Source organism: Lagopus muta, chromosome 1, assembly GCF_023343835.1.
Source record: "Lagopus muta isolate bLagMut1 chromosome 1, bLagMut1 primary, whole genome shotgun sequence".
Classification (NCBI taxonomy): domain Eukaryota; kingdom Metazoa; phylum Chordata; class Aves; order Galliformes; family Phasianidae; genus Lagopus; species Lagopus muta.
Window position 1 is genome coordinate 58,605,084 of NC_064433.1, and position 20,728 is coordinate 58,625,811.

Genomic DNA, 20,728 nt, shown 5'->3' on the forward strand with positions numbered 1-20,728 from the left:
TTTGGATAGTTGTGGGCGCATCGTGTTCCCTTCTTTGGTGTTTAGCTCCCTACCGCTGCTTATTGTGTAGCTAACTGCAAAACGTGATGGTTGTTTGCTTTGAAGTTTCATCTCAACATCAGGACACACTTCTTTACTGTACAGGTAACAGAGAGCTGGCACAAGGTTGCCAGAGAGGTTGTGGAATCTCCTGCCTGGAGATCTCTAGAAGCTGTGTGGAGAGTCCTCTGAGCGTACTGCTTTGGGTGTCCCTATTGAGCAGGAGGTTTGACCTGACGACCTCCAGAGGTCCCTTCCAGCCTCAGCCTGTCTGTTTTCCATCACAAATCAACTATCTTTTTTTTTATGCTTGCAGTGTTGGAGAACATAGACGTGCTTAAATGTTCTCTTTGAAGGATTGTTACTCTACGGCTGTCTAGTCATTAAATACTTTGGCTACAGCACAAGCAGCATGTTTTAGATTCAGTTGCAACTTCCTAAATAATCGTTCTTGACAGCTTCAAGGTAGAGCAGCATTTATTTTTTTTATTATTTTAGAAGGAAGGGGGAGCCTCAAATTAGTTACTTGGACATTCAGAAGAGATTAACCAAAAAAAATAAAAATAAAAATAAAAGTAAGGCACTTGGAATTAAATATATAACACAATAACCTACATCTTTACATTTTTCATTGTCACACCTTTCTGTAAATAAGCTGTGGAACTGTGTGAAAGCAGCACAGTCATCTCTCAACAACCGTCTTCTCTCTTCACGGGGTGTACTGGATATCTAAAATGTTCCACAATGGTGTCAAAGAGTGAGATTAACACAGATTAAAACATCAAGCAAGCAAACTCCAAAGTGTAATTATCTTTGGATTTGCACTTCAGCACGCCTTGCTGAATAAAGTTTGCGTGTAGTTTTACCTCGAACAGAGCCAAAGCCTCAATGAACATGGCTGGAATAAGCACGGTGAAGGAACATCCTGCCTTGTGTCAACAGACGTGTTCCACGTTCAATTCCCATTTTATATACTCAGGAAACAGCCACGTGAGACAAAGTTCATTAGAGTGCCACTTTTAACAGCTTTCTAGGCTATTTGAGGGCTGATAACTCCAGACAATACTTGATGTTAATCCATTGTTTTCTTGTCTAGTATACTCGGGAAGGGAATACTCTATAACTTTACGCAACTGATTGTGAATGCTGTGGCTTAAAAACTGATGCCTGCCAGGGTCACCGATCAGCACTTCAGTTTCATGTATCCTGATGCATTTCCTCAGCCAGTGATGAAGATCATCAGCAAGTTGCTCATCGTAGAACATATCTCCTAGAACAATGAGGTCCCACTTGCCAGCTTCTGAGTTAATGATGTTCTTAATGGTGATGGGAAAGGGAGTAACGTGGTTCAGTTCACAGTTCAAACTCATTGCCATTCCTGCAACTGAAAAACAGTCACAAAGTAAAATTGAAGCTGTTTTAGGATTCTACTGTACAGCCCCCTGCAAATTTGACAAAAGTTCCATCTTTCATCACGAGTATTTTTGCTTATCTAATGTAGAGACTCCCACAACTTTCATTATGTGTTAAACCTCACATCTCAATCTATTGTTATACTTCCTCCTTAATCACTGAATAATCAAATTATGAATAAACTACTTTCACAAGTCATATAAGGGAAAAAATCCCAGAATCAAATAGAATCATGGAATGGCTTAGGTTGGACAGGATCTTCTGGTTCCAACTTCCCTGCCATGGGCAGGGCTGCCACCCAGCAGACCAGGCTCCTGAGGATCCCATCCAAGCTGGTCCTGAGTGCCCCAGAGATGGAACACCCACAGCTTCTCTGGGCAACCTGTTGCAGAACAAATCCTGGGGAAAAAAAGAAGGGTAAAATCTAGGCCCTAACATATGAAACTCAGGAAAATTCTTTGGGTTACAGAAACCAACTTGCCAGCTGTGGTGTCTCAGAACTAATTATTTGCCATTTTTGCCTAATTAAGTTCTAGTTCTGCTTGTAACTTCCAGATGTACTGCTTATCTATGAGAAACATCCTTCCTGCCCACAAGACTTCTATAAAAAGAGCAACATCCTTGTTTTGGACTTGTGGCCGTAGTTCAGGGACCAATCATTAGAGACCAGGTGTGTTGGGAAAGCCTGTGCCCAAACATGGATGCAGTGAGTAGGGGGACACCTCCCCAAATGATCACCAAAGACCCCCACACAGACACAGAGGCCTCAGTTACGTTTGTGTGACCTTGTACTGGTATAATCCTATGAATATGTAGTAGGTATGTGCGACTTACGTACTAGATAGGCATATATTAAAAATAATTGAATATAAGTGGAAGAAGATGTGAAGACTCAGTGTCTTAATTTTGTGGAGATTACTCACCTTATGCCCTGCACAGAAATGAAGCGATGTCTCCTCTCTAAACACTTGATTTTAAAATCTCCCAAAATACAGTTAAAAGACAACAGCTTCACTTGTAATTCTCTTCCAAAGCAGACGCATAAGAAACATTTGATAGAAACTTAGTTGTGCATTCATTCTAAGGAGCTATGGAGATGCATTTGGTGCAAGAAAGGGTGGTACAACCCAGCTTCTAGTACTGCCAAAAGCCTTTTTAGTGCTCTTTTTAGCATTCTTAAAACTCTGTCTGGAAACAGATTCTGCCAAGTGAATGAGGGAAAAGTTTTAAATATACTGTAAAAATAATAAAGATCTTTGCACAGGGGTAGGAAAAGAAGGGCTTACTGGGGTCAATGTCATTAGCAAGGACTTGAGATGCACCACTCATCACAGCAGCTATTGCTGTTGCTCCGCATCCACTTCCAAGATCCAGAACAGATCGCCCTTTGACAACACATGGATTATCCAGAATGTACCTGCGTTTAAAAGAAAAAAACTGTCAGAGCAATAAACCAGATATGCAAGTTTCTTGCTTATATGTTGTGCTGCAGAAAAAGTTCTCATCATACATGTAGCAAAACATGGTGTCTTAAAGGACACTTATTCCAAATATGCAGCTTCTGTATAGATCCTTATTTGTTTCCGCTGATACAAAAAAATCAAGAACTTGGATCCCAACACATCTGTGTGCAGACACCCAGGAACCCGGGCTGGGAGAACAAGACACCCTACCTGCAAACTGAAACAGTTGCAGATATTGTGAGATGGCAGCAAGGAGGCCGGGACCAGGAGTGAAGACACAGAATATCCTGATGAGGACCTTGGGACACATAGAGGAGCTGACATCCCTTGCCCCTCATCCTGCACTTCATCACAAGGAGTTCTACCAGACAGCTTTGACACCCACAGCTTGGTGCTCGATTATGCAGATACAAGACCAGTGAGTGAAACTGGCTTAGTTTTAATGAAAATAACCTTCTCCTGCGAGGTCTGAAATCCAGCTTTGTTCCCGCTCTGCAGCCTTCACTCCCCCAGGAGAGCCAATTTACTACCAGGGCAAAGGATGGGTGGGACCACCAGAGAAAGCACTCCGCTTCCTCCTTCTGCGGCTGTGCTTGCACTTGCAGTGATGCTCCTGCAGTAACAAGGAGAGCACAGCCTGGCCCAAGTGCTGTGTTTCCAGCGGAATGCTTCTCTAATTACCCCTCATGACTGTGCTCATTTAGGACAGTCGAACCAACGTAGCCTCTGGCACAGACACTGTGCTGGTGTTGGAGCCTGCTGTCTGCCATGCTGGGTTAACAAGCTGTCTTACATTGCAAGATGCATGAAATCTGGAATGGTGGAAATGCCAGCTGTGAAACAAGGATGGTTAAAGAAGCAGTGTGTTCTCATGTTCCCGTGTTCCTTTTTCAGATTGTGCAGCTAATTTCTGACACTTCCAATGCCTCTAAATGAGTGCATAGATAATAGGACAATCAAGTGGTGAGATGCTAGTTAGTGGACTGAACTTACTGGCTTCAGTGATTCGTACCTGGACAGGGCCTGGCCTCCTGGCCAGTAAATTGCCCAGAACGGGTCCCCATATGGCCACAGGTCGGGCTTTTCCCTCCAGAACCTGCAGCGAGGGGTGAGGAGGCGCAGCCGGATCTCTGGTGTCAGGTGCCCACTGCTGGTCACCTCTGTGTTCTCTTCCAAAAATGCTCTCACCTCAGGGTCCAGCGACTTGCCAGCACTCCAGTGGCAGCAGCGCTTCCAGCACAGAGCAGGGCCTCCCCTCCTGCAGGCCTTGCCCAACAGCAGCAGCCGCTTCCAGCTGCTGAAGGCCATGGCCCCAAAGGCAAGCTCAGAGCACAGCTGGTCAGGGACAGCTGATGAGGCAGAAGGCTTGAAGCAAGTTCACAGCATGCTGTTTTTCATAGTGATGGATGACGATTCCTGAAAGGAAAACATGACATAAATGATGTTTCTGTGGCTTCAGAACCATGTACTGGTAAGGCTTTGGGAAGGTACAGCTGCTGCTGTGCCATCAAGAACTGGCGTTTTGCCCTGGGGAGCCTGCAAGGCCAGCAGGAAACATGGTAACAGAGAAGCTATCCATCTGGGACAGTGCTACAAATATACCCAGAGAGAAACAGTCAGCAACAAAGCTAAAAGCTAGATGATGTGGCTTTATATCATCTTCGTCTGCCTGGAGGGCACAGGCAGAGAAAGCTGCTCCCATTTAAGGTTCTACCACAGAATCATTAGTTTTGGTAGCAGGGCTCTGGAATTACAAACCTATGGACACAGCAAAGATTATCAGTATGGGTTTTGGGAGATGCCACTAATTTTTAGCTTTCTCACAGAGATGACCTTATATGAAAATTATGTTTTTACATCAAAGGCAAGGATCTCCTCAGTGGACCTTCCTCTTTCTCCCTCAGAAGTCAGGCTTCCAGCTTCAAAATCTAAAACCAGCTCAAGAACCAACCGTAATTGACTTTTTGCACCTCAGGCTGTATTTTAAAGATGGTCTTACAGTGCAGAAGTCTCACGTGGATGCTCTCAGGTGCAGAAGAAAGCAAACCTCCACTGTGGTAGCCCATTTCCTGTGAGAAACCACAGTGACACACTCCAAGCTAACACAAGGGAAAGCAAACTGAGTGCATTCCAAGCTGCCTTTGGAAACCAAGATATCCAGACTGGGCACAGTGGCCCTCAGGGACCTGCTGACACCACCACTCAGGGCTGGTTTCCATGTCACAGGCAGTGAAGGCAAGGAGAGTGGGAGCATGGTATGTCAGTGTGCTTCATGTGGCATTCTGTGCGTGTGTTGGCCTATGCTCTAGTTCACAGAATCATAGAATGGGTTGGGTTGGAAAGGATCTTAAAGTTCACCCAGCCCCAACCCTGTGCTGTGTGCAGGGCTGCCACCCAGCAGTTCGGCTGCCCAGGGCCCCATCCATCCTGGCTCTGAGTGACTCTAGGGATGGGGCACCACAGCTTCTCTGGGCAGTCTAATTATTGCTTGATGGCTTCCTAAAGCAATTAAGAACTGAACTCCCATAGTGCTTGCTGTTTAGGTCGATTTAGTTAAATCTTTAAATCATTGGCTGAAGGCTTTGTATTTTTATTGCTAATAAACACCCGTCACAATGTTTCTCATTGCTCCACGCTTCAGAATGCTATTCAGCAGAGCCCACGTAATTAACGAATGTAATCAATGAACGCCTTCCTTCTGGAAGGCAAAGCTACCCAGGCCCCATCTGCCTGAGGGAAGCACCAGATTAACCAGAATCAATGACACGCATAAATCTGGCCAGACAACGCTGCGCGCTGGCTTTCCCCATGAATTGCTACAAATCGGCAGGGCTGATGAGGCAGCTTAAATTTCGCACCGCCCGTCACGACGCTGAGCGGCGCCGCATTCATTTCCAGCAGTTACCAGCACCGGGCAGCGCACCCCGCGGGCCGCTCCGCCGGGTCCGGCCTCACCGCGCAGCGCCTCAGGGCCAGGCAGCGCCGGGCCCGCACCTACCTGCTGCTGCCGGCGCCGCTCCGCTCCGCCCGCCGCGCTGCGCCACGCCGCGCCCGCCCCCACCCCGCCCCCTTAAAGCGGCAGCTCAGCCGCGCGCCTCCTGGAGAGCTGAATTCTGTCACGTCTGGCACGGGCTGCCCAGAGAAGCTGCGGTGCCCCATCGCTGGAGGCGCTCAGGGCCAGGCTGGATGAGGCCCTGGGCAGCTGAGCTGCTGGGTGGCAGCCCTGCCCATGGCAGGGCGTTGGGATTGGGTGGGCTTTGAGATCCCTTTCAACCCAAACTGTTCTACGGCTCTCTGGTTCTATGAAATTCCACGCTTCAAAAAGGATCTCCAACGGTGACTAGTTTTTAAGCGCAGATAGCATGGCCTCAGCTGGATCTGCCCTCATCTCCTAAGTTATGAGGCCATCTAGTGACCTGCTGCCTTAGCACACTTAAAATGTGTTTGCCGATGTGAAAGCATCTTACAAAGCAGAACCTTTCATCGAACGTGGCTTCCTGTACCGCGTGTCAGAGAAAGCTGGCCCTGAAAGGCCAGGGCCCAGTGCAGCCAGTGTCTGCTATCACAGGACGGAGCCTAGCATCCACCCACACCTCCAGCTCCAAGAAGGGAAACACTGAAAGCACTCATAATACCCCCAAGTGTACATTCAATATGCGATTGAGGGGTCCCTGTGCCCTCTAGGTGCTCACCAATATGCTAAGAATGAAGAGCTCAGTAACACAACAAGGAAGCATTATCAACATCAGTGTGAGGTGCCTGGCTGTGGTGCAATAATGGCTTTATCACACAACACGCTGCCTAGAGTGACATTAAAAGGCTCTGACAGCAGTGGTGGCTGCCAGTCTTCTCACAGAGTCAGGGTAAACCATTTCGACTCTCAAGACATGCCTGTGCTGATGTCCTCAGGAAGTATCAAAGCCTGTCCACCTCAAGAAAAAACTCTTTCCTTTTCAAAGGCTTTTTGCTTTAGTATAGGTAGTGACATCTTGAGAATTTCTGCTGATCAAATGCATGATGTAAGCTGCAAACAATTAACTATGCTGGAATTTGCTCTGAGAACAAGGACAACTTTGATCACAGCATGACATCAATCTGGTAGGTGGTGAAGAAATACAACTCTTTCAAAAGGCAGTTGTAGAGTTGTACTTCAGGGACTCCTGTGTGTTTGAGGGAATTAGTGGATTACTGGTTGACGCTACAACTGCCCATGTCCATGGGGAAATCTTGTTTGAACCAATTAACAGCAAGGAAATGGAACTGCACAGGGACAGAAAGCAGGAGTGAGTAGCCACCGTTTCATCAAGGAGCTGATGACTCAGTTAAACTCAAGGCAAGAAAGACCTGCAGTGCAGCAGCCAGGTGATAACCCCAGCTTGTTCCTTCTCTCCTGATTTGTAGATCTGAAACTCCAGTCCCATTTTCCAGATCTTTTTTTGGAATGCCAACTGCCACAGCTCATGGCAGTGGAAGAGCCTGAGTGGAAATTCACAGAAGGGCATATGAATGAACTCGGACTGCTATTGATTTGTAAAAAGCCTCTTCCTAACAACTCAGTATCAGCAGCCAAGGTTTGGCATGCGAAGATCAATTTGTGGTTAGCTGGAGGTGCAGAAACAAGTCATTACCAAAATGCAGCTGGCACATCAGCTAGTAGCTAAGGCAAAGTTGAAAATGAGAGTTCTGCACAGGTAGGGGAGAGGAAATTGAATGATTCTGTTGTGCCTTCAGGTACAGCCCACACATGTTCATTTCAGAATCACTGCATCTTTTGCATTTGAGCAATAGATAACCTGACAAAACAAATCACACATTACATATAGAATGTCTGAAAGCACTAGGTGAGTTCTTCATAGGTTTACTTGTCCCACTGCTGCACTGGGTTAGGAGTAGGAATGAGCAGTAGCTGGCAAACACAAAGGCATCAGATGCATCCTGGCAGGGGAGCACAAGGTGCAGCATTTTATGAGGTGAAAAAAGCTGAAGCTGAGTTAATCTATTCCTTGTACCAATGCGTACTTAGTCTTCCTGAGATTAGGGGTCCCAGAGGTAAGACCAAAAAGATGGAAGTTCTCATTTGTCTGCATATGTAGTTAGGGCACACTTGGCTGCTCATATTGATGCACAGTCAGACAGAAGAATGTTTGTGTTGCATGGACAGTGCCTCAAAAGACACATGGAGTCAGATTGTTTGTGCTTTGTGCTCTTAAAAGAAAGATGTACCTTGTAATGCAGCTATGTGCTGCTCTGGATTTGGTTGCCTGCTCCTGCAAGGATACTTGTTTGGATATTTGTTTTGATACTAAAACTAGAGAGTACATTTTTCAAGTATGCATAAGTCCTGGTTTTGTTTTGTTTTAACAGGTAAAGTCTCCTTGAAAAACTGGACCTTAATTCCTATAGATCTCTTAAAATAATGATGCTTGGTTGCAACTCCCAGCAGTGTATTGCAACAATCAGCTAGCATGAGTGAAACCTCACTATGGAGGAAAATTAAACAGAAACCAGCCCAGACTGGTGGGAATATCTTCCTATCGATGGAACCACATCCTGTACAAACAGGTATGCTGATGGCTTTTGTTTCCAACATCCTATCTTGGATGGCCAGGCCCTGGATTTCAGTGGTCTGTGGGAAGCTCTTGGGTATCTCCAGCTCTGCAGCTGGCCCAAGGTGGGACAGAGCTGCTCAGGGTAGGAGGAAGACCTATAAATAGAGCTGAGGAATGGCTGTGATTGCTATCTCAGCATTTAACTGTGGTTGCTCCTGTTCTGTCATGTTCAAACTGTGCTTCCCTGCAAAGCCCTGAGAGGAAGATGATAGAACCTGCATGCAGAGGAGCTGCTCATACAAGAGGAATTCCTTCCGGGCAGTCTGTAGCTGTCTAAGTCCTCTTGGATGAAATGAAGACATTCACCATGTACCTATCCTTCCTGGCTTCCTATGATAGGAAAATCCACCCTACCTTCCTTCTCCTCGGGGTTATGTTACGGCCCCTCCATTTGTGATGTTCCAGAGGTGATCTGCCAGTGTCATGGCTTCAATATATTTATTAGACCTTAGTGTTTCCCAGTCAGGACAAACAAAGCCAAACAGGGCCAAGTCAGCGTTCGGTCTGGAACAAGAGAACAGAACAGCAGCTTGGGGTCCTAAAGTAACCAATGGTTCCCAGGCTCAGCCCTGCTTGTTGCCAGGCAGGCTGCATTCACTAGTGTGTTCAAACCTGTGACTAATTCCTTCTCTCTTCTCCAGGCAGCGCTCCAGCTTCCTCCAGAAATAAACCCTGACGCTGTAGTACATTTTGTTGTCTGTTTTTTGAGGGCAATGCTAACACACTGGTGGCAGGGATAAGATAAGCAAATAAAGTTTTCAAGGATCTGCATCAGTTCACTGGAGGCAGTGAACTGCATTTATTCTGCATTTCCCCAGGGCCAAAGAACTGCACAGAATGTTTCAGTTTCCTGCTAGATCTCAGAGCCTGGCATCAGCTGAATTCCTCCTTTCACCTTCTGTGTGGTGGTCTGACAAACATTTAGGCCCTTGTGAGGATCTGGGGGCAGAAGAATTGATGGAGACCTGAGGCAGATGCAAGACGCATGATGCTTACAGGAGAGTTCCTAGGGGAAATTTTGAATACAGTGTGTCTCCTCTTCTGGGTGACGTTTGCTATTAAGAGGGCTGTTCCAAAAATAATGCCTCCTGTTTTATTATATTTACAGATGTTGGTGGTATAGCAGTAGAAGTTAAGCCTTCCCACCAATATTCCATTATATGTTGTTGCCATATGACAGATGGCAACAGAGGGGCAGTCTGACAAAATGGCGTCTGACTTGGAAGTAGGTATGAAGCAAAAGCATGCCACTGAATTCCTCCTTGAGGAGAATATGGCACCCAGTGACATTCATTAGCACTTGTTGAACATTTATGGAGACCAAACAGTGAACGTGAGCAAACGGAAGCAATGGATAGTGCATTTCAACAGTGATGCAGCGGGGCAGCTCCACTGTTGTTGATTTTTACAAGTGTGGCATGCAGGCTTTTATCTATCAGTGGTGAAAATGCATAGCTAGTGGTGGTGATTATGTTGAAAAATAGTGTTTTGTAGCTGAGACTTTGCTCTATCAGTGTTGTTGTGTTCTTTGTATCTGTTGTCATTTCCATAGAAATAAATAGGATACATTATTTTTGGAGCAACCTATGTACATTTTGGGGTATTTCAGGTTCCTCAAGAAATTTAATTGTATGGCAGGGTCCTGCTCTATCAGGGCAGCTTTGCTCTTTGCTATTTTGCACTTGTATCCAAAGGACATGGAAAGAGGTTACACCACTGCCCAGAGGAGTGGAAATACAGCTCTCTGCAACCCCAGCTGGCTCACTCATCAATGTGTTGGGAGTTTGAGTTCAACATCATCAAGCACATAAGAGCTACTATTTATGCACATGAGGGTACAGAATGGTCACAAGGCACTGGAGAAGGTCCCGGTATTCAGGCTTGTCATCAGTGTTTGGTGATATCTACTGTGTTGGTTTCACTGGCCTTCCTGACTGTGCTTAGCCATGCAGGTGTACCCTCCAGCTGTTTGGCAACTCTATTCTTAGGATAAAGGCAACTCTGCCATTTTTGTATTGGCAGGTTTCAAATGCATGCTTGGCCGGATCCATGGGGTTTGCTTACAGAACAGCTTGAACTGAAGATGGTCTTTGTGTGCTTCAGGCCTCTCCAAACTGACTGGGTACCTCAGCAGCGCACAGTGGTTTCTATCCTGGCAGCAGATGATGTGATGCAGTGTGCTCCTCATAGCACACTCAGTCCAGAGGACCCCCAGTGTGGCAATAGGTGACCTCACAGCTCTGTTTCTATCAGCCGAGGGGTCGAATCTCCTGCAGTCAGCTGCACTCAGCCCTAGTAGAAAGTGACAGTGCTGTTGTGACCAGGCAGCACAGCCATTGTGTTTGGCTGCAAAGACTGCAGCTGCTCTCTCGCCTTCAGTGCTGAGCACTGGGAGACGGGACAGTTCTGGTTTGTCCTGAGGAAAACTCCTGGGATTGCCCCTAACAGTGGTGTTTTGGCTTGGAGGGAGGCATTGAGCCCATTGCCACATCAGAGGGTGTTAAATGCTCCCACCCCCAAAGGATGTGCCTGACAGGAATCACTGGAATTGCTCAGCATGGATCCGGGTTTAAATAAGTTGTGGCTGTTGGGTTGCAAGGAAGTCACTAAGAAACATGATCCTCAAGGAGAAGCAAGCTGCTTTGATCTCTGTTCTGTTGTTAGATGTGAGCTCAGAGCAGAACTCCAGTACTTCTAAGCAAAAGTATGAGTGCAGGAAAGCTGTCATCAGTAGAAAGAATCCTAAGCAGCAAAGTACTTCAAGGCAAAATTTTGTTATCTGGCATGGGGAATGAGTGGCAGAGAGATATGACTGAACCTATGAATATAAATGTTTAGACGTCTGCTAAAAAGCACATGCTGCAATAGGGAAAATGAAGCAGACCCTTTAGTGCTTTTAATTTGTAAGAAGTGCTTTTAGATTTGTAACACCACTGTGACGATCTCAGCATGTATTATAACAGCACAAAGCAAAGTAGCAGTCCTTGCTAAACAGGGAAATAATTCGCAATGCATATTCATTTCAGGAAATACTTTTCATCTGTCCTTGGTCTCGTGTTATATATTGGCTATGGATTTGGTGCATTTGGATTTTTCTAGCACGCCCTTGGGCTTTCAAGTGTGTGAGGATGCATTGTAATGTAGATGTGGGGTGTCTGGCACTTCTTAGTGAATAGAGCTTCAAAGGGAAGTTGGGAAATTGAAATCAGGGAAGTCGAAATCAGACTCTAATTACATTTGTACGGGGGCCAAAGGCATTTTGACAAAGAGCTTATGTGCAGTTTAGGAACAGATTTTGTCCAGAATGCATGAAAATATAGCTTTGGTTAGCACTCCCACTGGTATCGGCAGACATGGGACTGGCCTGATTTTTATGAAACAAAGATAAAGGAAAATTTTGTTAGTGAGGTGTACATGGAAGCCCTCCCAGTGCCAGAGATGGTCTAACTGGGAGAACCGACCACTGGCACAGCTGTGCCTCAGCCATCGCAGCCAGCATCGCTGCAGACATGTGGTCAAGCAGCTATCCAGCTCCTCCTGCCTTTCCCCTCGCCGCAACGTGTACCTCCTTTATTTCCTTGGATCTCTCCCAGGCAAACACACAGTAAGCTGCTGGATGCTGGAGCACTGGTATCAGAGGGGTAAGAGCTTAGAGGCAGGTGCACCTGCCCACGCCAGCGGGGCCGCCTGCCAAACAATAGAGCTTTGTCCTGGCAGATGTCGGGGCAGCGGAGCAGCAGCATTGGCTCCGTTCTCCTGAGTGCAGCTGAGGAGCGCGCTGACCTGATTCCAGCAGGCTGCCGCTTTGGTGCGGCTAGGGGGGATTTGGCCAAGGTCATGCAGCGAGGGAGTGATGCTGTCAGAGATGGATGGAAATCGGTGTGGTGCTTTAGCTTGATGCTCGCAGCACAACACTTCCATTAATGCATGACAAGCCGGTGATTTATCCAAGCAGCGTACTTTGCTGATTAGGTTTTATCGCAGCCTGTGCGTCTTCTGTGACCAGAGAGCAGAGGGCAAACCTCACAGAGCAAAATACAGGCTCTCACCTCTGGGTCGTGGCGCTGAATCATCTGAAATGTAATGGCTGTGTATGATCCTGCTCCTTGCTTGACGAGGATGACAGCGCACCTAGTCAGTCTCTTGGTAGAGCAGGTGTGTCTTGCACACTCAGTGTAAAATCAAAGGCAGAGTTGGAGCAAAGTGGCAGGCAGGAGCCCTGGGCTTTCATCATTCTGACACTGAACATGGATTTGTTTACCGAGGGTGAACTGGGTGCTCTGGCCAAGACAGTGGACAAGGCTGCAGTTTTTTGAGAACGTAGGAGTAGTGGGAAAGAAGGTGCAGGTTGCTGTTCAATCATTTCAGTCACCTTGCGAAACCTCTCTGTCAAGGATCCTCTCCAAAAGCAGATAAGAGTGTCTATATGTGATTGCAGTGTAAGGGCATGTGTGTGATGGACGTACATAACGTGAATAAAATGCAATGAGCTACAATAGGGAATTACAGATTTTAAAGATTTAAATTTCAAATCACAGAAGCTTCAGAGATCCTGTGGCAGAAATGCAGGAAAGTCGTCTTTTGCTTCGTTATCTGTAATTCTGCTGTATGAATAATAATTATACTGTGTGACAGAGGAGAGCAGTGTGCTTTTATTCAAGCTTAGTCTTTATAGATATGAGGCCAGTATAGAAGACGAGCTACTTGCTTTAATGGTATTATAATTTGATCTAATATTAGAATATGTGCCTGCAGTATCTGCTTTCCAAGTAACAAGGAATTGTGCTGGAGGAAATGTTCTTTGCTTTTCTTATGGCTACTGATCTGGTTTGCTTACTTTTAAAGCCTGAGGCAGCAAATACCTTTCCAATGTTTTAAGCAGTCTTCTTGCATAAGCTTGGAGAATAAAATTTGCTTTATTTATGAACCCTGCTGTAAGATTCACTGCTGCTTTTGTTTTTCTCTCTGTTTCTGCTGTGTGCTCTCCTTTGCTCTGAGCCTAGGATGGCTTCAGTGTCAGTCAAAAAGTCCATCTTTATGAGCAGCCTGTTTCTTCCAGCTATTTGTGCTCTGCATCTTGTGAAGTAGCTCACAGCACTGCAAACAGCCCAAAGGAAAGTCATCCAAAAGCAAAGAACTGTCCTTCTGAGCACAGCAGACATTCATTTTCATCTTATTTGTTTTCCCTCTCTTCTACCTGACCAGATCTTGTGAATCTTGTGAGTATATAGGTATTAGAGCAAAAGAAGAGAGGCTTTCAATAGAAAATCAATGTGGCTTGGCAGCTGGTGAAAGATTGTATGCAGGAAGCTATAGAGTTATGTTAAGGAGTTGAGCAATCCATCACCAGCAGTATGATTTCCAATTCATTGAAGAACGCTGAATTAAATACAATGTGAAGCAACAGAATCCCAGCAAGGGTAAGTGAGATACCCTTCAAATAGCAGGGTTTTCCACCTCTCTGAAATATCGGGCATTGACTCCTTGCAGAAGTAGGACAAAGAGCTTGACAGACCTGTAGTCTGATCTCTTATGGCAGATCCTAAGGATACTAAGGCTTGTTAGCATTTGACCCAATTTAAACTAACAGATTCTGAAAAAAAGAAGACTGGCTGAGAGATTAAGGAGAGGGAAAGCTGAAAAAACTTGACACTGGGAGAAAGATTCCCTGCAGCTGAAGACACGGGTGCCTAAGGAAGAACAAACCTGCTAAGCCCAAAATCTTTCCTTGCTGTCACACTACTGGAAAACTGGCAGGTGATGGGACAAAGCCGTGGCCACAGGAAACTCAGAAAGGTCATGGGTGATCTGGTCTATGCTGTAAAGTTTCTGCAGTTCAGTCCTACCATATCCTCATTCCTTGGAGGAAAATGTTTGAAGCTCCTTCTGCTCTGGCACTGCTCTGTATTCTGCTGTCCTGGGGCCAAGCCTCATTTCCTCAGGATTATTCTTATCTCTGTCATCAGAGTGGTTCCAAAGAATGTTTATCAGTATGGTGATAGGCACTTCATGTATATAAATGCATTTTGGATGTGGGACATCCAGCCTATCCATCATGCCTTGTGGAGCTCTGAAACCCTTGGCTGGTGAAAGAAAAAAATCATCATATCTCCCACTAACTTTGATCATCCAAAATGCACCCCACACCTCAACCCTTTTGGTCACCACCTCTTCTCTGGCTGCAGAAAAGGTGTGAAGAAATTATGGCACAGCAGAGCATAGGGTGAGACAGAGCTCTACTGGGTGATGCGAAACAGCAAAACAACTGGACCCTGCCCTGCTGAGCTGTCTTGAGGCAAAGACCCTATGGTCTTTCCCCACGAGCAGCTGCTTGTACTTGGGCAGAAGAAAGAAGGGGCTAGGCTTGGTTTTCTGTGAAAGAAAATAAACAAAAAAGTAGCTGTAAGCAGGTATCCACACACAGATTTGTCCAATTGTTTGAGTTGGAAGGAACTTTTAATGCAGCCCAGGATACGGTTGACTTTCTGGGCTGCAGGGGCATATTGCTGGCTTACACCCAGCTTGCATCCATCAGCGCTTCCAGGTCCTTTTTGGCAGTGCTGTGCTCCATCCTTACATCCCCCAGCCTGTACAGAAAGTGGGGATTGCCATGACCCAGGTGCAGATCTTGCAGTTGGTTTTGTTGAACCTCATGAGCTTCTCCTGGGCCCGCTGCTCAAGCCTGCCTAGGTCCCTCAGGGTGGCATCTCATTCCTCAGGTGTGTCAGTTACACCACACAGCTTGATGTCATCCACAAACTTGTTGAGGGTCCACTCAGTCCCACTGACAACATCACTGATGAAGATATTGAAGAGCAGCCCCATACCAGAGCAGAGGAAATTGTAACCCCTGGCCAGGAAGAAAATGGTCCTGATGTAACTGAGGTCCTCCAGAAGGGAGACCTACAAGGTGATGGTGCTCCACAGTGAGAGCAATTAGTTGAATGAGTGTCAGACTGGCTTAACTCTTACCCTCTGACCTAGAGCCCAATGAGTAGACAGGTACAAGTTAATAAACAAACCAAACTAAATAAAATAGCCTGGCTCTCAGTGCAAAGTCGAGGACATATCTGGGCTCCCAGAACACTCCTACTTAGATCTGGAACAGTCTGGCTTGCCACACTGAGCACTGCAGCCACCAGAATCTGTGATACGATAGAGGACTGAGGTCTTCTTTTTCCAATATGTGGAAATTGTTTCAGCTCTTGTCTATTTTCAGTAGAACACTAGAGAAAGATGAGACGTAAAAGGGGCCTATAATTTGCGAATCCAAGGCAAGGAGAGAGCAAAGATGCCATTGTGTTGCCAGCAGGTGGGAAGCAGCAGTTCTTCTCCATGCCTCCATCTAATGGCCTATGCTGCAGGTGAAATGCCAAATTCTTTGGAGGCATTTCCTTTTCCCAGCGTTTTGTTGTATAAGGACAAATACCAATCATATAAGAATATAATGTAATGTAAGCATGGCTCGTTGGATGGAGAGAGACTAACATCGTCAGGGAAGGATGAAATAGCACACTACATTCTGCAAACAACCTGTTTAAAGTGTACAGACAGCAGAATTACTGAACATGAGCAGGGAGCTCATCAGATTGGAAAAAACAGTCTCAGAACTTCAGAATCGTCTAAGTCCTTTTAGAAGGAGATGCTGCCCCCAAATTTGTCTGCCGGGGCTTTGACACAGAGTGACCGTAACAGCAGGGCTGTACAAATGCAGATAGGATAACGCTGATTTCTTCCCGGACACGGTGCAATGTTATTAAATCTCAGGCAATCCGAGAATGAAGAAGTGCTTTAGATTTTGCCTTGTGTATGCAACAAGGAGACAGCTGTCTGTATGATAAGCACGATGTGATGAAACCCGTTTATGGTACACGAGCGGTGACCTTCTCTGCCCCACGCACATCCATCACCCGCCCTCCACAGCTCACTTCTGTCGTTCGGACCTTCCGCCTAACAAAAACCCACCGTCCTCAGCGCCATTCCCACAGGAAGACGTTGCTGACAGCCGGAGCGCCGCTTCCCGCCCGCCGCTTTTTGTCTGGAAGCCGCCCCCCCCCCCAGTCACGCCGCCCCCATAACCCAGCACGGGGTTGGGAGCGCCCAGGCGGGAGGTGCCGCTACCGCGCAGGGTTTAAAAGCCCCGCGGGGGCGGACCGGCAGCGCAGCACCGCCTGCCGCCCGCCCCTCTCAGCTGACAGTGGGGTCGGAGCCACCGCTCGGTGCCCGCCGGAGCCGCCCAGCGCCCGCCGCCAGCGCTCGGTGCCCTCCGCCGGGGATGGGGGGTGGCGCGCCGTGAGCCCGCCGCGCTGCCGCAGGGAGCCGGAGCCGCCGCCGCCGGGATGAGCGGGAGCGGCGCCCCCGGGCCCGGCGCGGCCCCGTGCCGCTTCGCCCACTACTTCGTGCTCTGCGGCATCGACGCGGAGAGCGGGCTGGAGCCCGACGAGCTGGCAGGTGAGCGGCCGGTAGCGGCGCGGGGCAGGAGAGCGGCTGCCGCAAAATGTCCGCGCCTCCCCCCCACCCTGCGGAGGGGCCGCCGGTCCTCCGGGGAACGCGGGCGGGGGGCCGGGCTCCGGTCCGGTCGAGCGGCGGAGCCGGCACGGGCGGCGGCTTCGGCCCCGCTACTGGGCTGCTGCGGAACCCTGCGGAACCCCGCGGCCGAGCTTGGTGCCGAGAGAATGCGTGTTCTTCCCCGTTGTGTGCTGCAAACCGGAGGGAGGGATGTGGGAAGAACCGAATAAATGAATGCGATTGCATCGCCGGTTGCCTTTCTTTCACGTCTTCTGTCTGTTTGGAAATAGTCTTCCCGCATCCTTCGCTCTCCACCCCCAAAAAAATGTCACAGATCCAAGAATGAGACTGTTACTGTGGGGCTGTGGAGATGCTCACGCGTTTTCTAAAATGTTTATTGTTGGAGAGCTTATGCCTGTATTTGAGCACATCATGTTGGGGAAGGCTGTATTCTCTCCTAAATGTCACTGTGCTCATCTAAAAGGAAACATTTAAGACAGTTTTTAGGTGTAAAGCAGGGCTGACTGTAAGCTTAGTGATGGGGCATAATTGCATAGAAGCAGAATGTTTCTTCTCTGAGTTAGGAGCCTGTGGGCACTGAGGTCCATAGGTCCCACTGGCCATATGTGCTCCTACTGTAGGCAAGGGACCTGCACGGGACAGGTGCAGGTGATGAGGCCTGTGAGGTCTCTGGTGCTGCAGCGGGAAGGACGTGGCCTTGTGTTGTATAAGAGGGAGGCCGTGTGATCTGCGTAGCTGACCCATGCACCCTGGTTGAAGTTCACGTTTATGCTGGCTGTAGAAGGGCAGTATGAGCACCTGAAGTGCCACAGAGCCTCTCCTTCGCTTAGGTGTCTGTGTCTTTTCCCATTGTCTTTGCATTGAGAGCACAGTTGAGGCAGCCCTGGGGGCTCAGGGCTGAAGCATTAGCCAAGCAGTCTGCCAGCTGTTTGTTTTCTAACACGTGTGGGTGACCGCAGTTGCGTGTTTTGGTTTTATTGCTTTTAATAGCGATGGCCTGGCTTGTGAGCCTTCGCACAGCTGATGGCACGCAGGGTTTGATTTGCATAATGTGGCTTATTGGGGTGTGGGCAACTCTGAGTCGCCTCAAATTCTGCTTTCTGAAAACAGCACGCTTTTAAGGCAGCATTGGCCAGCAGTGTGTGCCTTCCCCAGTGACAACGTGGGCTTCATGATGTGCCTTTTGCTGCTTTCTGCTCAGTTTTCCAGCAAGATGTACAGGTGGGCTCTTGGGAAGCACTGCAGGTTTGCACAGTGCCCTGGCTCTGTCTCTTCTGTGGCAACTTAGGAGATTCCAGCAAGACCAATTGGATTTTAAAGCTTATTGGGTAATAAAAGCATTCAGGAATTTTTGGTGGTAGCAATGTGAGACTGCATCATCAATGCCTAGGAGGGCTGGGATAGCAAATGAAGAATTAGAGTAACAGAACTATGATGGGACTGCTATTAGCCATGGTATATTTTTAGGGACTCGTGACAAGAGCTTTATGCTATCAGCTGGGAGCTGAGCAGTTGGAAGTGCTGGAGAGGAACAGGCAGTGCTGTGAGGCAGCATGTAATGCAGCCCTGCAAAAATTAACTCTGGCTTTAGACGTAGCTGAGAAAATGTTTCTGTTAAAGCTTGGGGAGTGCTAATGCCACCATAGGCAGGCACCAGGGAGGTATCATAAAACACTGTTACAGGTGCCAAAAATGAGGCTACAAGAATTCAGTTCTTAACAGGAATATACAGGCAGAAAGATGTTTATAGGAGCAGATGGACCATTCTGTAAGGGACACCCACAAATGAGGGTATTTCTTTCTACAAATGCTTTCACAGTGTTTTCTGGAATGAAACGATCCCTGTTATTTTGGTATTGAATTGTATCCGTGATGGCTTTCCATGCCACCAGCCTTGTGCTTAAAGAAGCTGCTGAGGTAAGTCCTGCTTCCCTGAGGAGTGCTGTCACTTCAGCTGCTGTGCAGATCATCTCTAATTTAGAAAGAAAGAAAGAAAGAAAAAAAGGTAATTAAGAACCTGCTTATCTGCAAACACTGGAGTCCCTCAACAGCTCTAACATACAAAGCTCAAGCTCTCACCAGGCCCAGGTGCTGGGTGGAGGAGCGGGGCAGGAGGTGAGCTGCAGGCCCAGGGCCTCTCCTTGAGCAGGGAAGCAGAAGTTATAGATCCTCAGAGGGCTTTCAGCTCCTGGAGGGCTGGGCTAGAGCTGCCTGCAAAGCTGCTCCACAGCTGGCTGCAAGAGAATTCGTGTAGTTGTCTAAGACAGTTCACTTTCATAGAACATAACAGAATCACAGAATCTTCTGAGTTGGAAAGGACCCCTGAAGGTCATCAAGTCCAACTCCCCCAAAATTTTCAAAGTTATTGCTAACTTGGTAGTCCTTCCAGGCATGCAACAAAGCAACATATGGATGATAATGCCATCAAAGCACTTGTGGCACTATCACAAAGCTCTCAGCCAAGGATGGAAGAAGAGTCTGGTGACTTGAGGGAGGAAGGGAAGCTGTAAGGATATCTTGGCATTGAGCAGTTGGAGTGGTCAGAAAAGGAAAGCAGTATATTTGACATGAAATATCTTGAAAAGCATGACATTTTCAATGTTGGTTTCTCCGTGCTGCTGAACTCCACTAAAAAGGATGAAGAATGATTTTTCTCTCATGTTCAGGGCTGATAGAAAATGTATTTCAGTTTGCTTTTGTCTTCATGTCCACTTCTTTCAGGTATACTCATCTTGAGACCAACAGCCTTCAAAATGCACATGCTTGAATGAACGCATTAAATACTTAACATTGCCTTAAAGAAAAATACCTAATAGTTCGTTAAACTGTTTCTATTTAATGTGATTTTTCATACTTCCAGTGTGTGTGCAAGGCACAAGGCTTTTCATGGCTGTAGCTGCCATCACATTTTGCTTTGATAATGTATTAAACTTTGTAGAAGAGTTGTGCATAAATTCTAAATCCTACAATTTAGAAACAAAAAAATCTAGAATACATGAGAGTCAGTCAAAGAGAAAGCAATGCCTTGTAGTGAGGGAGGGAACGTGGGGTTCAGAGGAAATTTTGTTCCCAAATGGAAGAATGGGTCTGAGCTCTGTAGAGGTCACTGTCAGTGGAGGGGTTTTGAGGGTGCAGCTTGGGGGCCTGAGTGGCTCTGTGGGATGATGCCCGCTGTGCTGAGGAAGGTGAATATTGCTGGAGTCTTGCTATGTAAAATAAAACACTGTAGCTTTTCCTATGTGTAAACCTTCCAAATTACCTCAGCACTGTGCTTACAGTTAGGAGAATTTCCAGTTATTTTATCTTGTCCAGGAAAATATTTCACAGTGTCTGGTTTTGACGAGTGTGTGAAGATTCAGTATCTTATTGTTGTGATTCAGTTTATACTGTAAAGCTATAGAGAGCTTCACCACTTCTAAGATCAGCTATTTATTTCCTCACTGTGCCCAGCCCAGCAGCTGCTGGGAGAGCTTATGGTCCTGCTAACTGGGCTTGTCAAGCATCGTGGGGAAACTAATCAGTGCTTCTACCTCTTGCTATAAATAGTCAGACATTGAGAATTAATTTCCTTCAACAATGAAACGCTATCCGAGTTCATAATGCTGAAAAACAAACTGTGTGTGTTGCAGTCTGGCTAACTGTGCTTCTTGTCTACAGGCTTTTTATTTTTAGAAA

The 20,728-nt window shown here is 47.0% G+C and overlaps 2 protein-coding genes across 5 annotated transcripts in view; one reads left to right on the forward strand and one right to left on the reverse strand.

Annotated features, from left to right (window-relative positions):
- Nucleotides 1–427: 427 nt before the first annotated feature.
- Nucleotides 428–5,976, reverse strand: ETFBKMT (electron transfer flavoprotein subunit beta lysine methyltransferase). The gene is made up of 4 exons (XM_048934357.1): nt 5,914–5,976; nt 3,928–4,331; nt 2,739–2,869; nt 428–1,423 (listed from the first exon to the last, which is right to left on the reverse strand). Exons 2-4 carry the CDS (start codon nt 4,221–4,223, stop codon nt 1,059–1,061), a joined length of 792 nt encoding a protein of 263 aa, XP_048790314.1. The 5' UTR covers nt 4,224–4,331; nt 5,914–5,976; the 3' UTR covers nt 428–1,058.
- A 10,826-nt stretch (nt 5,977–16,802) lies between these two features.
- Nucleotides 16,803–20,728, forward strand: part of DENND5B (DENN domain containing 5B) — a 112,045-nt gene continuing 108,119 nt past the window's right edge. For 2 of the 4 annotated variants that reach the window (XM_048934308.1, XM_048934309.1), the window contains exon 1: nt 16,803–16,975. In XM_048934308.1, the coding sequence (XP_048790265.1) occupies nt 16,864–16,975 (112 nt within the window). In that variant the 5' untranslated portion in view covers nt 16,803–16,863. The remainder of the gene's footprint in view (nt 16,976–20,728) is intronic. The other 2 variants (XM_048934310.1, XM_048934311.1) reach the window with 2 other exon arrangements.